The 17,723-nt window shown below is 40.6% G+C and overlaps 1 protein-coding gene across 3 annotated transcripts in view; it reads right to left on the bottom strand.

Annotated features, from left to right (window-relative positions):
- Positions 1-503: 503 nt before the first annotated feature.
- The window catches only part of syt1a (synaptotagmin Ia), a 297,749-nt gene continuing 280,529 nt past the window's right edge, over positions 504-17,723 (bottom strand). For all 3 annotated transcript variants that reach the window (XM_050036768.1, XM_050036767.1, XM_050036769.1), the window contains 2 exons: positions 9,386-9,519; positions 504-4,531 (listed from right to left, as the gene is read on the bottom strand). In XM_050036768.1, coding sequence (XP_049892725.1) covers positions 4,325-4,531; positions 9,386-9,519 — 341 coding nt within the window. In that variant the 3' untranslated portion in view covers positions 504-4,324. The remainder of the gene's footprint in view (positions 4,532-9,385; positions 9,520-17,723) is intronic.

The following is a 17,723-nucleotide window of genomic DNA, read 5'->3' as shown; positions in this document are numbered from 1 at the left end:
GGGGAAGCGTTGATAAATTCAACAGAGTGAGCAGCACAAATAGAGCTCGGCTGGTCAACCTTCTTGCGCATGCCTTGTGACTGGAACCGTAGGTCTTGGTTTGCGTATATTGCAAGTTTACATGACATTGGAGATGGTGCTGTTTTCAAAAAATTGCACTCTGGATCCTGTTTTCAAAACGCAACTAAAGTTTAATGTTTGCGCTTGAAATCGTTGTCGTATTAACAGGATCTGAGAATCTTCATTGGAGCCTTATTCACTACAGTCATACCCTTAAGGCTCCGAGATGTGGCCCTTTGCCTCCTGCACGAGGTTCAAGCCCCCCACCCTGGGTTTGATCAGGGACCCTCTTACTGTGAGGTGACTTCTTTTTGTTTTTGTGCTGCACCCCAGATGCTTTTGCCTTTAGTTTTCCTCATACAGGGCTACCTAGGTCCCATACAGGAAGTTGCGACCCTGACTGAAAATACGACATGATAAGCTTCTGTATCAACAGGAAATAAAACATTTTTATTGATCATTTGTGTATATGAAGTTATATAACAACAGTCAGAAAACTCCACAGAGTGAATCACTACACAAAGTGAAACAAAACTGTAAAACACCTCGTCAAAAAATGAAGGTATACACAGCAAATATAACTGTCGGCGGCTCGCTGTCACCGCGAGCGATATGGCAGGAAAAAACACCCCAAACAGTTCTACAAGATTACAGAGAAAATTTTTCCACACACAAAATACTCAAGCAGGCAGTTGATATACACAAAGGCAACTAGGATCTTTCTACAGCATCAGATTCTAATACTTTACACAGCTTTGTTTCTGAAAGGTCAGTGTGGCTTTTTCGTCAGCGAGCGCCACTGGAGAGAATCTGGAGTTCCTTGTCACACAGAGAGCTTGATAAGGTTTTTTTTTTTTTTTACAAGAGGAGATTTTTGTTTAAGCATGCATACTTTGGTGGGAAATCACAGTAAGAGGAGCGTTGCTTTGCGGCGCAGGTAATGGCTTTGTGGTTTTGTTTCCACACACCTCGCAATCCAATCTGCAACACTTCCTGTTACTGGATTCCCTGATACATTTATTTATACATGTTTAGATCTTAATTTTCTTTCAGCTTTGATCGGTTAATTACGTTAGTACAACCTTTTTTGCGTTAATATCAAATTGCTCAGGCCGTTTTTGCCTTTTACATCAATCTGTTTATTTAAATCTGAAGCTGTACTGGAATTCATGAATCTACATATGTGAAACATGTTAAATAAAATCCCTCTGAGGGATTTGGGAGTGCAGCTGTATTAAAGTATATTCAATGACTCTGGAATGCAGACAGGGGAGGTTTTAACCCTGAAGGGCTATGAAATAAATTCATAACAGTTGAAAAAAATAGAAACAAAACGGATTTTTTTCCATACAACAGAAAGTGCAAAGTACATCTAATCTCACGGTTAATCTACACCAACACAGTCCGTACTGTACATTCAGAGTTTTCATCTCAAATATAAAACGGTTTGTTTTTTAAATCAACAGGTTGGGTGCGAAATAAAAACTGAAATAATAATGATAAAATATAATATATGGACGATGGATAGAGTGATATCTGCGTGTTCATGTCGCTCTATATTTATTCTCGATATACATTTTTCTGACACGGTTATGTAAATATATACATTTATGCATTTTAAGGGGATATTTAAATGTAGAATCTTGTTTGGTATTTAACTAATACTCCCTGAAACGTCTGATGCTGGAACTGTGTGCAAGAAGAGAAAAAACGAACCTGCGAAAAGGGAGGGAACCCTAAAAAGAGGTCGACAAGCTCCAACCTGTAAGCTGAATCTACGTGTGCTGTGTCCTAACCATCTCACTGGAAAGGAGAAACATCTCTCTGGACTGGAATCATCCTCAAGGGTTAGAATCTGGTGTTTGCTTCTTTTTTTTTTCTCGGGCAACGCCACCCACGTTAACACTACGGGATGAACATACAAGTATTGCACAGTGCTCAACAAAATGCTGTGTGAAGCGACCCGCATGGATAGAACATCTGTCCGGCCTTTTTGTGTGCAGTCGGGCATTGACGCCACGCGCACCCTCTGTCTTTCTCTTTCTCTGCGTGTAGAAGGGAAAATGGCATTAAACGCTACGACATCACTACAGAACAAACTGGTTTCGCTACCTACTGATAAGTCTACATCTCTAAGCACACACGGCAGTCACAGTGATACACAAAGCAGTCCTCAGAGACTCCTATGGAATGACAAGTAGCTTTTTCATAATAGTGCTATCAACTACACAATAACATTGAAAACATTTAGAAAGTCCTCCTGAAGCTAGCATCGAGTATATGCAAGAGGTTCCTCCGAGATAAGAGACTTCATGGTTTTCATGGATTAAAACTTTGCTAATTGGACCCGTAGTAAAGGACATGATGGACTAATCGCCTACGCAGACCATTAACTTTACGGTTATTTCGCATTCTCTTGGTGTAGTCCGGTGCCAACGAGAAAACAAAACTGATGTGTTGGCTGAAACGTGATTTGTCATCATTGCTTTCTTTTGTTTTTCGTGTGTGTATTAAGCTGATCGAGCAGGTGGAGTTCTGGCTCCCCCTGCAGGTGTCCTGAAACGAAGCCCAACAATCGTCCAAAGAATTGTTCCTAAAGAAGTCGACAAGCTAGTTCAAAGACATCCAGTGCAAAACAGCAGCCACATAAAAGTTAAAATTGGCAGTAAAACATGGCTAGCTCTATTGTCACTGTGAGAAGGCAACGCAAAGCAAAGACTGCGATTCAGGGCACCATTGCAGCCAAAGACATTGTTCCCAATAAACCAAAAGCTACAACCACTAGCAAGTGGGAGTGTGCATGAAAAGAGGGTCTTTACACAAGTCACCTCTGGAAAATGGCAGTGTTTAGAAACTCGCTTCGCCTCCGTCAATATATTCACATACATTGACCCAAAAGTTTAACTCTTGATTTTCCTCTCCTCTGATTGAAGGCAAGGGGATCGTATCAGAAGAGACAGCCCCTGGTGTCAGTAGATCTCCCCCCCGTCCCAGCCTTTAGTAAAGATCGTAAAAAAAATCATGCAGTTTACGAAAAATAGTCAAGACGTTGAATTGCTCTAAAAATAGTCCTCTTAAAACCAGAGTCACGACTCTTTTTTTTTTTTTTTTTCTTTTTTTCAACGCCCTCTCAAAGAAAGATCGGACCCCGGCTTAAATGCGATATACTTCTAACAACGACAAGGCTGTTCAAAGTAAACAAAATATCGAGCTTAAGGACACAATGGCTACAGCTTGGTGCTTTTTTTTTTTTTTTTCACATGGGGTCTGTTTCGTTAAGGGTTGAGAAATGAGTCTTGGTTTTCGGAGGCAATATTTTCCATTTTCAGGAAAAGAAAAGGAGCCAGCATAAGTGAACGATGGCCTTTAAAACGAGGACCTATTTCACTTAAACTGCCAAATATGAAGACGAAAAAAAGATGCTAACTGGTTTAACTATTGTTTCTGGTAACAGTGTGCATCAAGCTAAACATATAGGTCCTCTGATTGAGAAATAAGTACAAAAAGTCGTAAGAAATCATGTGCTTGTATAATTTCCAGCAGCATAATTTTCCCTCAGAACCATAGTAGTTAATGGCCTTGTATTTTGGAGTTTTGTGTGTATATATATTCATCTGTCTTTTCCATGATGATCCTTTTGCTGAACTTAAAGTCAGACATCGTCCTTTACAATGTGAATATATTTCCACTAGTGTCTTGCAGGTTGGAATTTTTTTTTTAATATCTGGAATGCAATAAGGTAATAAGGTAGAATTTTTAAATCCTGGGATATATAATATTGGCTTTCCTCTATATCTGCATTTACATAATTTAAAATAGAACATCTTATTAAAAACATCAAGATATACACAGATTAGGAAACGGGTAACAACATACAAACACATAAACTAGAAATCATTTTTGTCTGCATACTTATATATACAACTGTGGTACAATAAATTCTTTCAGTCATGCGCTATCTATACAGATCATATTGCTTAAAAGAAGGGGGCATTTGGTCGGGCGGTGAAGGGCACAGAGATGGAGAACAAACAAATCAGAGAGGAACGAAACAAAACAAAGCAAGAAAAGTAGGGAACCTGATAAAAAAAGCAGAGGGTGGGATGTCGCAGGAAGTTTGAACAATTAGGATTGTTTGTGATATCAGGAGGTAAAGCTGAGGGGGTGGGGAGGGCGGGGTTACATGGATGGACCCATATATCACTGAGGTATTTACACATACTGGCTAAAGAGTACTACAAGGCAGGAGCTGAAAGGGCCCTGCCTATTTCTTGGTGGAGAGCTGAGCGTCCACCTCTTCCTCAGGCTTCAGCACGTGCCACTGGGCGATGGGTCTCCTGGGGTTGGCCAGCATGTCGGACCAGTGGCGCAGCTCCGTCCCCGAGCTGTTGAGGCCCACAAAGACTTTGCCGATGGCATCGTTCTTGCCGATCTTGTCATAGTCCAGAACAGTTATAACAACTTGCACTTTCTGTAGAAAGGGAAGGGTGGGAAGGATGAGAGAACGTAAATATAAGTCAAGGTGTCATCAGCATATAGACGGTTAATGCCCATGTTTGCTTTTGGGTGCTTTCAGACCTAGAGTTGTCTCCTTTGGTCTGAATCAGGGACTAATTTTGTTACAAAGTTGTATAATTGCCTAGAGTTGGTTCATGTTCTCATGGCAGCATTTACAAGCGGACCAGATCAAATTCCTTGTGTGAGAAAGCTGCTCTTGATTGGTCAGAATTTCCATGTGGGAAAAATCCAGGAGGTAAACAACACGTTGAAGAAGAGTACACTTGCAAGATAAATGTGACACTTTCTAATGTCACAATGGAGGGACAACTACGCAGGTTGATTTTAGCGCTGCTCATCGTGGACTATATTGCTGTCATTGTTCATTTTAGTCAAACATCTGTTCTATCTAATAAAATAAAGTTTTCAGTCTATTCATCTCACTTCAGCCATTTTTTTCAGCAAAAATGTATCTAGTGGACTGAAAAAGTAATTGATTATGTTATTTTAGTAGGCTAAATAAAGTTCAATTTGTATTTGTAATAATAATTTAAATAATAAAAATCGATACTTAGACAAGAAAAAAAAATCGCGATACTATGCTGTATTGATTTTTGCCCCACCCCTAGTGTTGGTTTGGTCTCAAAACCACTTTTTGAAGGTCTCTGTCTCATTTTGATCGCATTTTTACTCCGTCTTGTCTTGGTCTCAGACAAAGAGGACTCAGAATCTATTCTAAGACCAGTCAAAACCACACCTACGGAAGTATCACGGAATTGCCTGTTGAAAAAAGACGATTAAGTTGATTTTAGCTCCTTAGTGTTTGTTTGTTTCTTCTCATAGAAAACGAAGGAAAATTCACATATGCAAAAAGGCAAAAGGCATCCCCTTCTGTGATGCCTTCTGATTATTTTTCTCATCGTACACTCACACGTACACACATATACAGCAATAAATGTCGTGAATAAAGAGGAAGCTTTGTTTTCTTTGGGTGTTCATATGAAAATGTGGATCTTTCAGAATAATTTGAGGAGTGCATATTATCGTGACTGTGTCATGCAATGTGGGTCTTGCTCTGCCTTGGTTTTAATCTTGGCTTGGTCTTAACCCCTCAAAGTCTTGTATCAGTCTCGATACACTCTGGTCTTGGTCATGACTTGGTCTTGGTTTAGGTGGTCTTGACTACAACACTGCTACACGCTCAAAGCTGTTGTGTTCTACACTCACCCGTCAATCAGTGTTGGTTAATGTTTTATTTGGTGAAGTTTAAGGTCCTGTGGGTTTTGAGCTGCTCATGCTAAAGACTGTGTGTTTCTATTTCTTCCTAACAAAACATAAAGCTCTGTGTGGCTGAAAACTTTCCTGTCGAAAACCCATCGATCCTGAGTGGTTTTAACAGTATATTTAAAAGACCTGATAAACTGAGCAAAGTCTGCACTCACTGTAGAGTAGTACAATGTATACATTTGTGCATCAAGCTCTCTGAAACAATTCCTGGTTATTACTTTAAGTAATATACTAATGCAGAGAATGAGGTTCTCCTTCAGACATTAATGTTGATTAACAGTAAGTGACACTCCAGACCAGGCCTCGCTTATTTCCAGAGCCAAACACAGCAGAATGTCTGATTACTCAGAGGTCTAAGACTCAGCCTCGGCATGTGTTTATTCAAAGGGACGCCGCGGAGAGGAGTGACCTGGGCATCAATCTCTGGCAGAGAATATGAATTAGTGCACAAAGAGCCCTGATTAAGTTTCGATCCAGTGGCACACTGAGACAGGGATACTGCCACCTGCATGAGCTCAGAGCCTGTGTTGTTAAAGAGCATGCCTAATACGCCATGTAATGAAATACTGAGCAAGGTTCCCAGATGACTGGTTGGGGTTAGTTGGTCTTTAAAGGGACAGTTCACCCTCACATTGCTAATTGAATCACAGCTTTCTTTGGCTGCAAATTAGCAGGCTCTTTTGTTGATCATCAGCGACCTGTCAGTCTTGCTCTGCCGATTCTACTGTCCCGTCTGTGATTGATTTACCAATAATAATCACATTATGGACAACCATTCAAATCACATTTTAGAAAATAAGCCCAATATTTATTTATTATCTCCTAGAGGGAGATGAGACGACAAAATGAGATATCAAGCTCAGAAAGGAAATCTGTGTTCTCCCAAAATGTTAAACCATTTCTTTAAAATACACCGTTTAAATGTTTTCATCTTGGTTTGAAGAAAGGTATTCGCACATCAAGCTGCTCCCTTGTACTTTCGTGTGTGGGATGTGTGACATACGGTGCACAGGCTGTTGTCAGTTACTGCGAAAACACACCCACAGCTGATTAATTCCCCCACATCTGTGATACCTGTGCACACCTGTTAAATGGGCGGAGCACTTTCTGTTGAAGCTCAATGTTGGAAATAATGGTGCTGAACACTCTTGGCGAAGGTCCAGGAGGACTGAAACGCAAGTGTTACTAATGAATTGAGAAGCTGAGCAAGAGCAGTGTGCCAGATTTTCTGTTCAAAGCCAAAACATAACTGGTTATATTTTTCTAAACCCAAGCGGAGCTTATACGCATGCGCACACTCAGTGTTTAAATAGTAAGGTTTTAGCTAAATGCATGTGTTTGGGAAGTACCCAGCATACGACTGGATAAATAAGACTTAGATTATTCAGCACGAGTTGTGTGAGAGTTTGTAAACGATTGTTTTGACATAGCTTTACAGTTGGCCCCCATTTAATTAATTTCATAAAGAAAGTGTATGTTTTTTTTGGATTCTGTCTTCACTGTGAAGGCATGTTAGAAACACAATTTCAAAATTTCAAAGTAACACGAAATAAGTCAATGATGCTAGCTGTGTCTCAATTCAGGTGCTGCAGCCTTTGAAGGATGCGGCCTTTGCGTTCAACGTCGGCCATGTCCTTTGAAGACCTCATCAGCCAAACTGAACGGTCTCCGAAATGGGGCGGTCTGGTCTGCAGAGGATTTCCTGGTTGCATCACCAATTGTTCTCGCCCTGACCCGTTGGCGTTACTGTTATCTAATCGTCACCGGCGCCCAATGCATCTTGGGATAGGCTGGGCCATGAAGGATTAATCTGTTACATCCTCCAAATTCTGGGAAAGAAGGCTGCATTTCTCTGCAGCATTTGAAGGAGCCTTTGAAATGGAACAGCCTTGGTCGCGCCGATGTGAGGCAATCGGTCTTCAAATGCGGCCTTCGAAGGCTGCAGCCCTTGAATTGAGACACAGCTATAGAAATGGACCTTTTTGCAGGTGAAGCGTTCTCTGAAATTCTCGCCATTATCTACCATGCGCTGAAGTCTAAAACTCCATCCTATTTATTTTTGTTTTTACTTCACTGAACTGCATAAAAAATAATTTGTTTTAAACCTTTAATTTGTGTGTTGTTTGATGGTGCTTCCTCATGTAGTGCATTTTCATTTAATGGATTTTACCCTTTATCTAAGCCCTGTAAACTGTCTTTGTGTTTAAAATGTGCTAAATAAATTAACCGATTTTTGTATATATTCAAAGTGTCAGAGTTAAGTCTTCTATGACCGACTCAAAAACTAGGAGTGAAAACAGCCTAGATTTGCTGCGAGTATGTCAGATAGATATAGATTAAAACAAATGAATCCTTATAGTGTCACTGAGTGCTGCAAAGCTGATTGTGTGTGTACTCAGTCAATAGTGCTAAGAAATAGAGCAATTAAAAGCAGTGATAGTTATTCCCACGCAATCCCTGAGACAATTAAAATCTTTAGATTAATTACACAAACAGTCCCAAGGTCAAGTTTAACTCAAATCCAACACTCCGCCTCTGCAGATAAAAGCAGTCAATTTGCAGCTTTCTATAAGCAGTTGTATAATTCATCTGCCTGACAAATTGATTAACAAATTAAACTGTATTTGTTTCCCCAGAACATCAGGCGCAGGTAATACTGTGGGCTGTAATTAAAAATCGCCTCAGTTTTAAGTATTTAAAATCAGATGTGGAGCAGCATGAGGCCTGCGGAGCTGTCAGTGTTTGAATAGTCCATTAGTTTAACATTCACTACAGCCTCTTTAAGAAGCTGCTGTTTGACTGATTGGTCTCACTCAAATTAAGAATGTTTTTAACTCGCCTTCAGGAGAGCGTTCAATACAGCTAATCAATGATCAGTTTATGATTCAATCAGTGGCACTAATAATTATTTAACCTGGCTCTTAATGATGAGATAAGAAATACATACTTGTATCAGCAGCATTAAATAAGGGCTTGATGTGGACGGGGTTGATTGGGATCAACACAGTTTAAATTGAATCTGAGGCTCATGGACCCAAACCTGCGATTTGTGAGCTGTGACAGGCTTAATCAATTTGACTCAATTACTGTCTTGCCTGAAGAGATAATGTTGTTCATCGCTATTCCTTTCTGGCACTGTTTGTGCATTCTTCATCCTTTGCTTCATGACGTTCTGGAGAAATATTCATGCTTTACTTCTCCTTTGACTTTGATTCAATGCAGTTGTTGCACTCAAATCATTGTAAGAAATGCAACAAATAGCAGTGAGATACACGCCACAGGCAATAAGAAGTGCAGAGAATAATATCCACAGAGGAATTGGCTTGTCAAATTGCAAAACTGAGGCTGATTTAAACTGAAGTGCCTTTGATTATACTGTAATGATGAAAAGCCTCTAAACTGATTATTTGGCAAATGAGCTCCCACTTATCAATTGTTTCTATGCAAGCAAATGTTTGCTGGGTCTTACAGTACAGTCCGTCCCTTGTGTACAGCACCTTCGATATTTTATAAACAGCTCTGTGAATTGGTGAGTACGTACCTGGATTTGTTCAAATGGGACTTCAAAGCTAAAGGACTCGTTGTAGTAAGGGTTGAGGGTGTTCTTCTTGATTGTCGTCTTCTTCTTCTTCAGCCTCTTGCCGTTTTGCATCAGGTGGATCTTCACGTATGGATCTGCAGAGAAAAAGTAAAGAACATAATTTAACATTTGTGCCTCTCAAGATGCTCTTTTTTTTATATTCCTCCTCCATGTGTCTTTCCTTCAACAGATTATAAGAGTTAATCCTGCGTTAACTGATTTTTTGGCCACTTGGGGGCAGTAGAACAAGCTGTAAACACAACACTAACATATTATGGTAAATGGTAAATGGACTTGTGCCTTTCTAGTCTTCTGACCACTTTACACTGCTAGTCAAATTCATCCATTCACGCACACATTCATGCACTGGTGGCCGAGGCTACCTGCTACTCAATTTTTAACACACTCACACACTGATGGAGCAGCCACTGGGAGCAATCTGGGGTTCAGTATCTTGCTCAAGGATACTACTGGACGACCCGCTCTACCTTCTGAGCCACAGCCGCCCCAAGGGCTTATCACTTTGATATGAGAGCTGTACCATGACGCAAGTTCAACAGAGCTAAGCCTTTTTGTGCCTTTGCTCGCGCGACAAACCCTAAAACCCCACGAACAGTTAAAAGGTACCATGAAGGTGGTTATCGACCTGTTCTGTTATCCCAGGCTTTCTTGCTCAGACAGACACTCATGTTCCCATGAATCGAGTCAAGTGACACCTTTAAAACTGATCTATTGTGTGCCGCATACTTCTGCCTTTGAAGAATACTAAAAATTACTACCGTTTTTTTTTTAGCTTCTGCCTTGTCAGGACACAGTTAAGCATGAAAGGGGTAGAGAGAAGGGATGACATGCAGCAAATGGCAAAGGGCTGGAATCAATCCCACGGCCGCTGCGGCAAGGACAATTGTACATCCCTTTGTAGAAAGGGCGGGGGACTACTGATCCACTCGGCGCCCTAAAAAGCAACACTGTTGGTTCAATTAAGATGAGAGAGGAGCGCTGGCTTAAAACTACTAATTGTGTAAATTCACCAGTGAACATATTTATTGTATCACTCTGTTCATTTCTAATGCAACAACTCCACAAACTTCAGCTCTTAAACTTTAGACGTGATGTAGCAGATTTAAACATTATACTGAATTTACGCGCTGACACTGTCTCATAATGACAGATTTGTGAAAATCACTTTAGTTTTTGGGAAAAGTGAAAGTGAAATGAATTATCTATTATCAATTTCCTTATTAGTGTTTTATTTGCTGTAATATACCAGGAGTGTAAAATGAACTTAACGGTATGTCTTGCTTTGAAGAAATTATAATATGTTCTGCATCACTGATACTCTGAGGTCCCACGGCAAAAATAAATAAATAGGGACGTCGGTGGCTTAGTGGATAGAGCAGGTGCCCCATGTACAAGGCTGTTGCCGCAGCGGCCCGGGTTCGACTCCAGCCTGTGGCCTTTGCTGCATGTCATTCCCACACTTGTCTTTCCTATCAATTAAAGGCAAAACTGCCCAAAAAAATCTCTTAAAATAAATAAATAACTGTTTGATAAAAACAGTTTGTGCTGCTGTACCTGCATGGCTTCATTCTGTGGCATCACGGTACATCCACATTTACAAATGGAGTTATGTTTTTGGCCACCTGATGCACATTAGTCCAATGTTTACTTTCTTTTTAACTTTTTGGTGTACCAACTTCTGGCTCTTATGTCGCTAAATGCTCCACTATGCTAACCAGCTCTTGCTTACTTTGTCTGTAGCGTAATGTAGGTTTTTGTTGCCTGCTGTGTTTGAAATCAACACTGATGAAAACCTGAGCCAAAACCGTAACGTTGTGGGACCATCCATCCATTTCCATCCACTTATCCAGGACCACGTCGTGGGGGCAGCAGGCCAAGCAAAGCACCCCAGACGTCCCTCTCCTCAGCAACACTTTCCAGCTCCTCCTGGGGGACCCCAAGGTGTTCCCAGGCCAGATGAGATATGTAATCCCTCCAGTGTGTTCTGGGTCTACTCCGGGGCCTCCTACCAGTAGAACGTGCCCAGAACAGCTCTAAAATTAGGCGCCCAGGAGGATCCTGATCAGATTCCTGAACCACCTCAACTGACCCCTTTCTACACGAAGGAGCAGCGGCTCTACTCCGAGCTCCCTCTGGATGTCTGAGCTCCTTACCCTATCTCTAAGGCTGAGCACAGCCACCCCACGGAGGAAACTCATTTCGCCCATTTGTATCCACAATCTCATTCTTTCGGTCACTACCCAGAGCTCGTGATCATAGTTGAGGGTTCTGACGTAGATGGACCAGTAAATCGAGAGTTGTGGGTTGTTAAACCAAAATAATGAGCTGAAAGAAGCTAAAGACCTCCACAAAGCTGAAGGATAATTCTCTGCGACAGCACCATTATGAGCAACATTTTATCCATTGTTAATATAAAAACATTGATTACAGCAGCTTTAAACAAACCTTCAAACCTACAGTACTGATATTTTTGACAGTCCTTGAGTGATACCTCCAGAGCAAGTGATGGGCAGTGGTTATAAGTGGCCATGAGAGTCCTGTGTGTTTACATCACTCAGCTAACCTTCCCAATTCAAGAGACTCATTTTCATCTGTCCGAACATCATCTCAAGTGGCACCCGAGTGTTCTGCTTCTTCCGTCCTCATCCACTCTCTGGCAATCAGGTGGAGTGTGTGTTGGAAAACAGCAAACCGCCCATCGCTTTCATTTACGGCGTGACGCTACTCCTCCTGATTTGTTTATATTCTCCAAATTGTCATCAAAATGAAACTGGAGAAGAGGAGAGTTGGCGTCTTTGTTTGGGCTCCGAGAATAAACTGACACGAGGGTGGGCAGCAATCGTCTTTCAAATTGAAATACCAAGTCTTTTGGCTTTAATTGGGCCATTAAGGGGACAAGGTGAGGCTTTTCAAGTTGCACAAAGACATCCTAATCAGTCCAAAATGTGGGCAGATGAAGAATGGAATAAGTTCCTCTGTAATTTTCAGAGGCGTATAAAAATTATCCAAGAGAAAAATGAGAATTCAATAATTACTGTGGTTTAAAGAATATGCAATCTTCCTATTCAATCACACTTTTTCCTCACTAAATACAATCTATTGATGCAGTTATGTGTTCTTTATTGATTTAGAAAGTCAGAAACGCACATTGTTACACATCATTTAAATGTTACTGAGGAGGAATAGACATCATCTTTTAATTGTTGATTAGAGCTGAAGGTCTTATACTTCCTGTTAATACATGGGACATTGTTACAGTCAACTTTGCAGTATGCAGCAGTCTGATTTCTTCATGTATATGAAGAGCATTAATAGATAATCATGGCTGATTTCTTAGGCATGTATCTGGGTAATCAGGTTTCTATTTGTGCACATACGCATAAAGACTTCACAGAGTTAAAGCATTGCTGTTTACAGAAACCTGATCACTGACCTGAACACAGATTTACAGTTACTAGGTTACAGTACGTGTAAGTGTATCGTCCAATTTTCCAAGCAACCTGATTTCTCTGGGTTACCTGGTTTCTTGGGTGCGTGTCAACATACTGAATGTAGAAATTACAGATCTATAAATGGTCACTAGATGCTGCCCTAAGAAAAACCATTGGTTTTATTGAAGTGAACATAAAAACTTTCACCTTCTCTGTCAAAGCATAGAATAAATATTTATTTCCTAGAATAAATTATGGCCTCAGTAGTTTTTACTTGTTTTTAGCAGAATGATAGTAAGTAAAGTGGAAAATGATTTTGGTGAGATACGACCTTATAGGTCATTTTTTACGAGCACAAAGTCAGACCCATATTTACGTTTTTTGTTAGGCGGCGACCTCTAGTGGTCATAGTAATTATTACAGAAGCAAAAGAAGGAAGTCAGGCAACGTAGTATAAAGAGCATCAAGTCCATGTAGGGCAGGAGGAGGGGGGGTGGACAGGACAAACAAACACAGGACTTTCATCCAGGAGACTGCTGTTTGTGTCCCATAATGGAGCATCACGCACTACAGGATATTTTCAAGATTATCATGGCAGAGGGACCATGACTGCAACACCTCACAGCAGACGTCAACAGAACGGAAACTGATGTGGCGCAACAAGTTGTTGTAAAGTGAACAATGCTTTGCAATGAGATAAACAAAAGCAGAAGGCTTAAAGAGTCTGGATAAGAACCGGTTTGGAGACAGGTTAACACTGGTTGTCTATTCTTCAACAAGATCTGAAGGTGAGATTTTAAGTGTCAGTTTTAATACCTGTCAACAGTACTGTGCGACTGTAGCTAACGGTAACGTCAAGGACTAGAATGTTTACCATCACTTGAAAACACTGCCAGTTGTTCTGAACTGAGGTAATCATAACCGTAATCATCCAGATTCAGATTCCTAAATATCAAACATGTTTGAAATTATCAGGGCATCCCTAAGGTGTCTGTGATCAGGTTGGGGGGTTTAAGACACCTCTCACATCACCGTATAATCTGAGCCAAACATCTGTGTTGACCCAGACTGGATTTCTCCTCCAGCTGTCAGGTGGGGTGAATTGGGGATAAATCATCCCAAAACACCTGCAGTCTGAGCCCGGCTTAAGCCAAACCATGATCCTTTTTTCGAAGCCTAACCAAGGAGCTTTGCTGCCTAAACCTTATCACGTAATTTTGATGCAACTGTGACCTTCTGACAACTTCAACCACGTGTTTAAAACGGCAACCGTTCATTGTTGTAAAGGAACAATTCTGTCATTCACAGTTAGGGGTTCCTATATAGAAAACGCTCCAGTGCATCGTAATCAGAGGATAGAAAAATACGACCTGTGTAGCCGTATGGGTCGACGACTTGTTGTTTTGTGCGTGTGTTTGATTGACATGATTATCAGCTTCTTAAAGTAAGCTGTGGAGGCTTCCTCTTTGCCCCTCACAAGTGGTTTTCTACACTTTGAGTTTATCAACACTTATTATGACATAAATATGATGGAACTCTGCAAAACAGCAAAAACAGCCATGACTCATTATAAACAAATGAACACAAATGAAAATAAATGAACACATAAAACAGGCCGTGATTTGCAGTTTAAAAAAATGTCGACCAGATTGTGCAAAACTTTGGTTCCACATGTGAAGACTGCATAATGACGCTTAATGATCTCCAATCTCCAAGCTCACTAACATGACGACTATACAAGCTATAGGGGAAAATCTAATGAAACCACTTTGTGTCATTTATCATTTAAGACAACACGCTGCTTGAGAGAGACAAAAACAAATAACCACAATAATCTCGGAGATGCTAATGAGGTAGTCCCTCGCCTGAGGCTAACAACATCCCCCCTAACTACTGAACCTTGGAGCTGTGCACTGAAATGAATAAGGACTAAGACTCTGGATCAGAGCTTATAATTAGTTGTTGAAACACTGCTTGCTCTGATAATCTGGTTTTATCTCTGGATCCCATATGCACAAAGTCTTTATAGTGTTTCATGTTTTTTGATGTGTGGGCGACACTGGAAAATATCTCTGTTTTTAGCTGGAACATTGTGGGATTTCTAGCAACGGCAAATACTGAACAAGCTTAGCTCCCTTAATCTTTTATCCAATTTAGGGGGATAAGGACCTGATTGAAGACTTGTGGGCTCGACCAGGGCGGCTGAGATGAATATAGAGAGAAAGCCACACAAACAGAGTAAGAGGGAGAAAAGCGGGGGGAATAAATAGATGACAGAGACATGAGTGAAAAGGTAACAGGCTCCTAATAGAGTGGGTGGCCATTATTACTCTCCTGCTGAGAAGAGCTGGAGTGCTGGGATGAGAAAAACAGTGGATGAGGGCTGTTGTGTGCGTGTTGTCATAATAAATCCAACAGTATCTAAATGAGGAACTTCTCCAGCCTCGACTTGTGGGTTTCAAACAGCAGTGTGAGCCCTTTAGACACTGGTTTTATTCGTCAGATCAGTGTCTCAGATTCAAAACTTACACCTCAAAGCTTTAAAGTTTGGAACTTTTGTCAAGTTAAGTTAAAATCTTTCAATTCTTAGTTCTGTCGAGTTCCTGCACTGAACTCGCACAAATCAGTCGCCATTACTGTCACATTTAACTGCCCTTGGATTATCTGCATGAATGAAGCTTCTGCAGGTTTTCTTTGTTTGATCAGCCACGGGAGGCTTTTATGTTCATAGAAACTCCTCTGTTCTATTTCTGCTCATTTCAAGCTAATCTAGGCGTAGGCAGACCTCTGTCTCATCAAGTTCACACAAGTCTGAAGAAAGTCAAGCACAAAAGCTGGGATGGTAAAGGGCAATGAGGGTCTAGACGAGGAATCCGTGATTTCTGCTCCCTGAATTAGGAAAAAAACCCAACAAATTTAAAGACATTTCAAAATGGGAACGGTAATCACATTTTATGTTTGCGAACACAATCAAGGAACAATTGTTTGTATGCTGAACTCGCCCCGTTACTGTTGCCCATCAAGCTTTTCCTTCTTGCACGTCACATATGCAGTTCACAATGATAACGGTGGCATTTTTGAAACAATGGGTCCTTGATTTAAGGCAGAGGTAGACAAAAGAAGGCTTCTCATTTCCAGCCAATGACTATTGATTTTGCCGGCTGAAATGACAACTGTCGCTGGCAGTATCATCAGCCATAGCTATGGCAGGGTAATGTTAGCTTCCTGAGATGAAAACTCCGTCTCTGACTCACTCACAATAAAACAAGAATCATGTAAAGTAGGATCCTGAATGTATGCACTTGATTGCTAAACACATGTCGGGCAAGAAGTCAGTGCTCTCACTAGTTGATGATACATGTAAGACACATGGGAATGAAGAAACAGAACTGGTCTTGTATTGCAGAAAAAAGCCATAAAATCCTAGTAGTATAAATAGCCTTTGATATGGAAAAATATAACAACTTGGACTGTTATTTATCTTACAAACATATTTGTATTTTCAAACAGCTTGCTCTTACAAGAGAAAAGAGTTGCGAGTCCAGATGCTGGAGTGTAAATTCCGACAAATCCATTAAAGATCAGGACAGAGCTGCTAACGGTGGAGGAATACTACACACTGGATGCTCCAGTTGTGAATAGCGCCTGTTAACGTACCCTGCAACCACACAAAAGTTAGTTAGTTAATGAAATGGGAACTAGAGGCCTTAGGAATGACTCTACGTTACTAGTTTGGTCAGTAAGCTAGTTAGCAGAGCATGCTAACAATTGCAATTCAGACTAGAATTGATAAACACACAGTATAAATCTTTAACTTTTGCATTTTTGGGCTTTGGAAAGAAGGAAAAAAAAGACAGAAGATCTGTATAACCAGCACAGCTTCAAGGTGAGCACCCAAAGTCAATGTCACCAGTTCAGTATCTGAAACATCACCTCTTCTGTTGCAGAGATATGCCGTTAAATAATGGCCAGAAAAGTGTTTTTGCAGAACTTTATGATGTCACAGTGAAGTTGACCCTTGACCTTTTAGATATAAAATGTCACCACTTCATCACAGCATCCTCTTGGATATTTGTGGGAAGTTTTGCCATAATTAGTGTATGAGTTTTTGAGTTACGGCCAAAAACATGTCACGCTGACCTTGACCTTTGACCTTCGACCAGCAACTTCTAACCAGTTCATTCTTAAGTCCAAGAGGACATTTGTGTTGAATCTGAAGAAATTCTTTTATGGTACTCTTGAGATATCATGTTCACGAGAATGAGACAGACAAGGTCAATGCGACCCTGACCTTTGATGTATGACCACCAAAATCTAATCAGTTCATCGTGGAGTCCCAGTGAATGTCTGTGCCAAACTTGGGGGGGAAAAAAAACAAAAACAAAAAAAACCTCAAGGTGTATTTGAGATATCATGTTTGCAAGAATAAGTAGGCTGCAAGGTCACATTGACCTTGATCTTCGAACACCATAATCTAATCAGGTTATCGTTGAGTCCAAGAGGATTTTGTGCCAAATTTTAATAAACTCCCTCAAGGTGTTCTTGAGGTATCACATGCAAATAAAACGAGACAGACAAGATCACCGTGACCTTAACCTTTGACCACCAAAATCTCATCTGTTCAACATTGAGTTCATTTGAAATTTGAAGAAAAATATCCTTTAAGGCGTTCTTGAGATATCACATTCACAAAAACGGGACGGCAGGATGAACAACCCAAAAAAGCTTCTGGCTATAGCTGTCATTAGTGCGGAGACATAAAGTTTTGTCAACAAGTGCTGTTTTTAATTGTTGCGTACCGGCCCACACACCCTAAAAATACTAAAATGGAAAGTAACTTGTACTTT

Source organism: Epinephelus moara, chromosome 23 (assembly GCF_006386435.1).
Source record: "Epinephelus moara isolate mb chromosome 23, YSFRI_EMoa_1.0, whole genome shotgun sequence".
Lineage (NCBI taxonomy): Eukaryota > Metazoa > Chordata > Actinopteri > Perciformes > Serranidae > Epinephelus > Epinephelus moara.
This window is presented reverse-complemented; position numbering and strand designations above follow the sequence as displayed.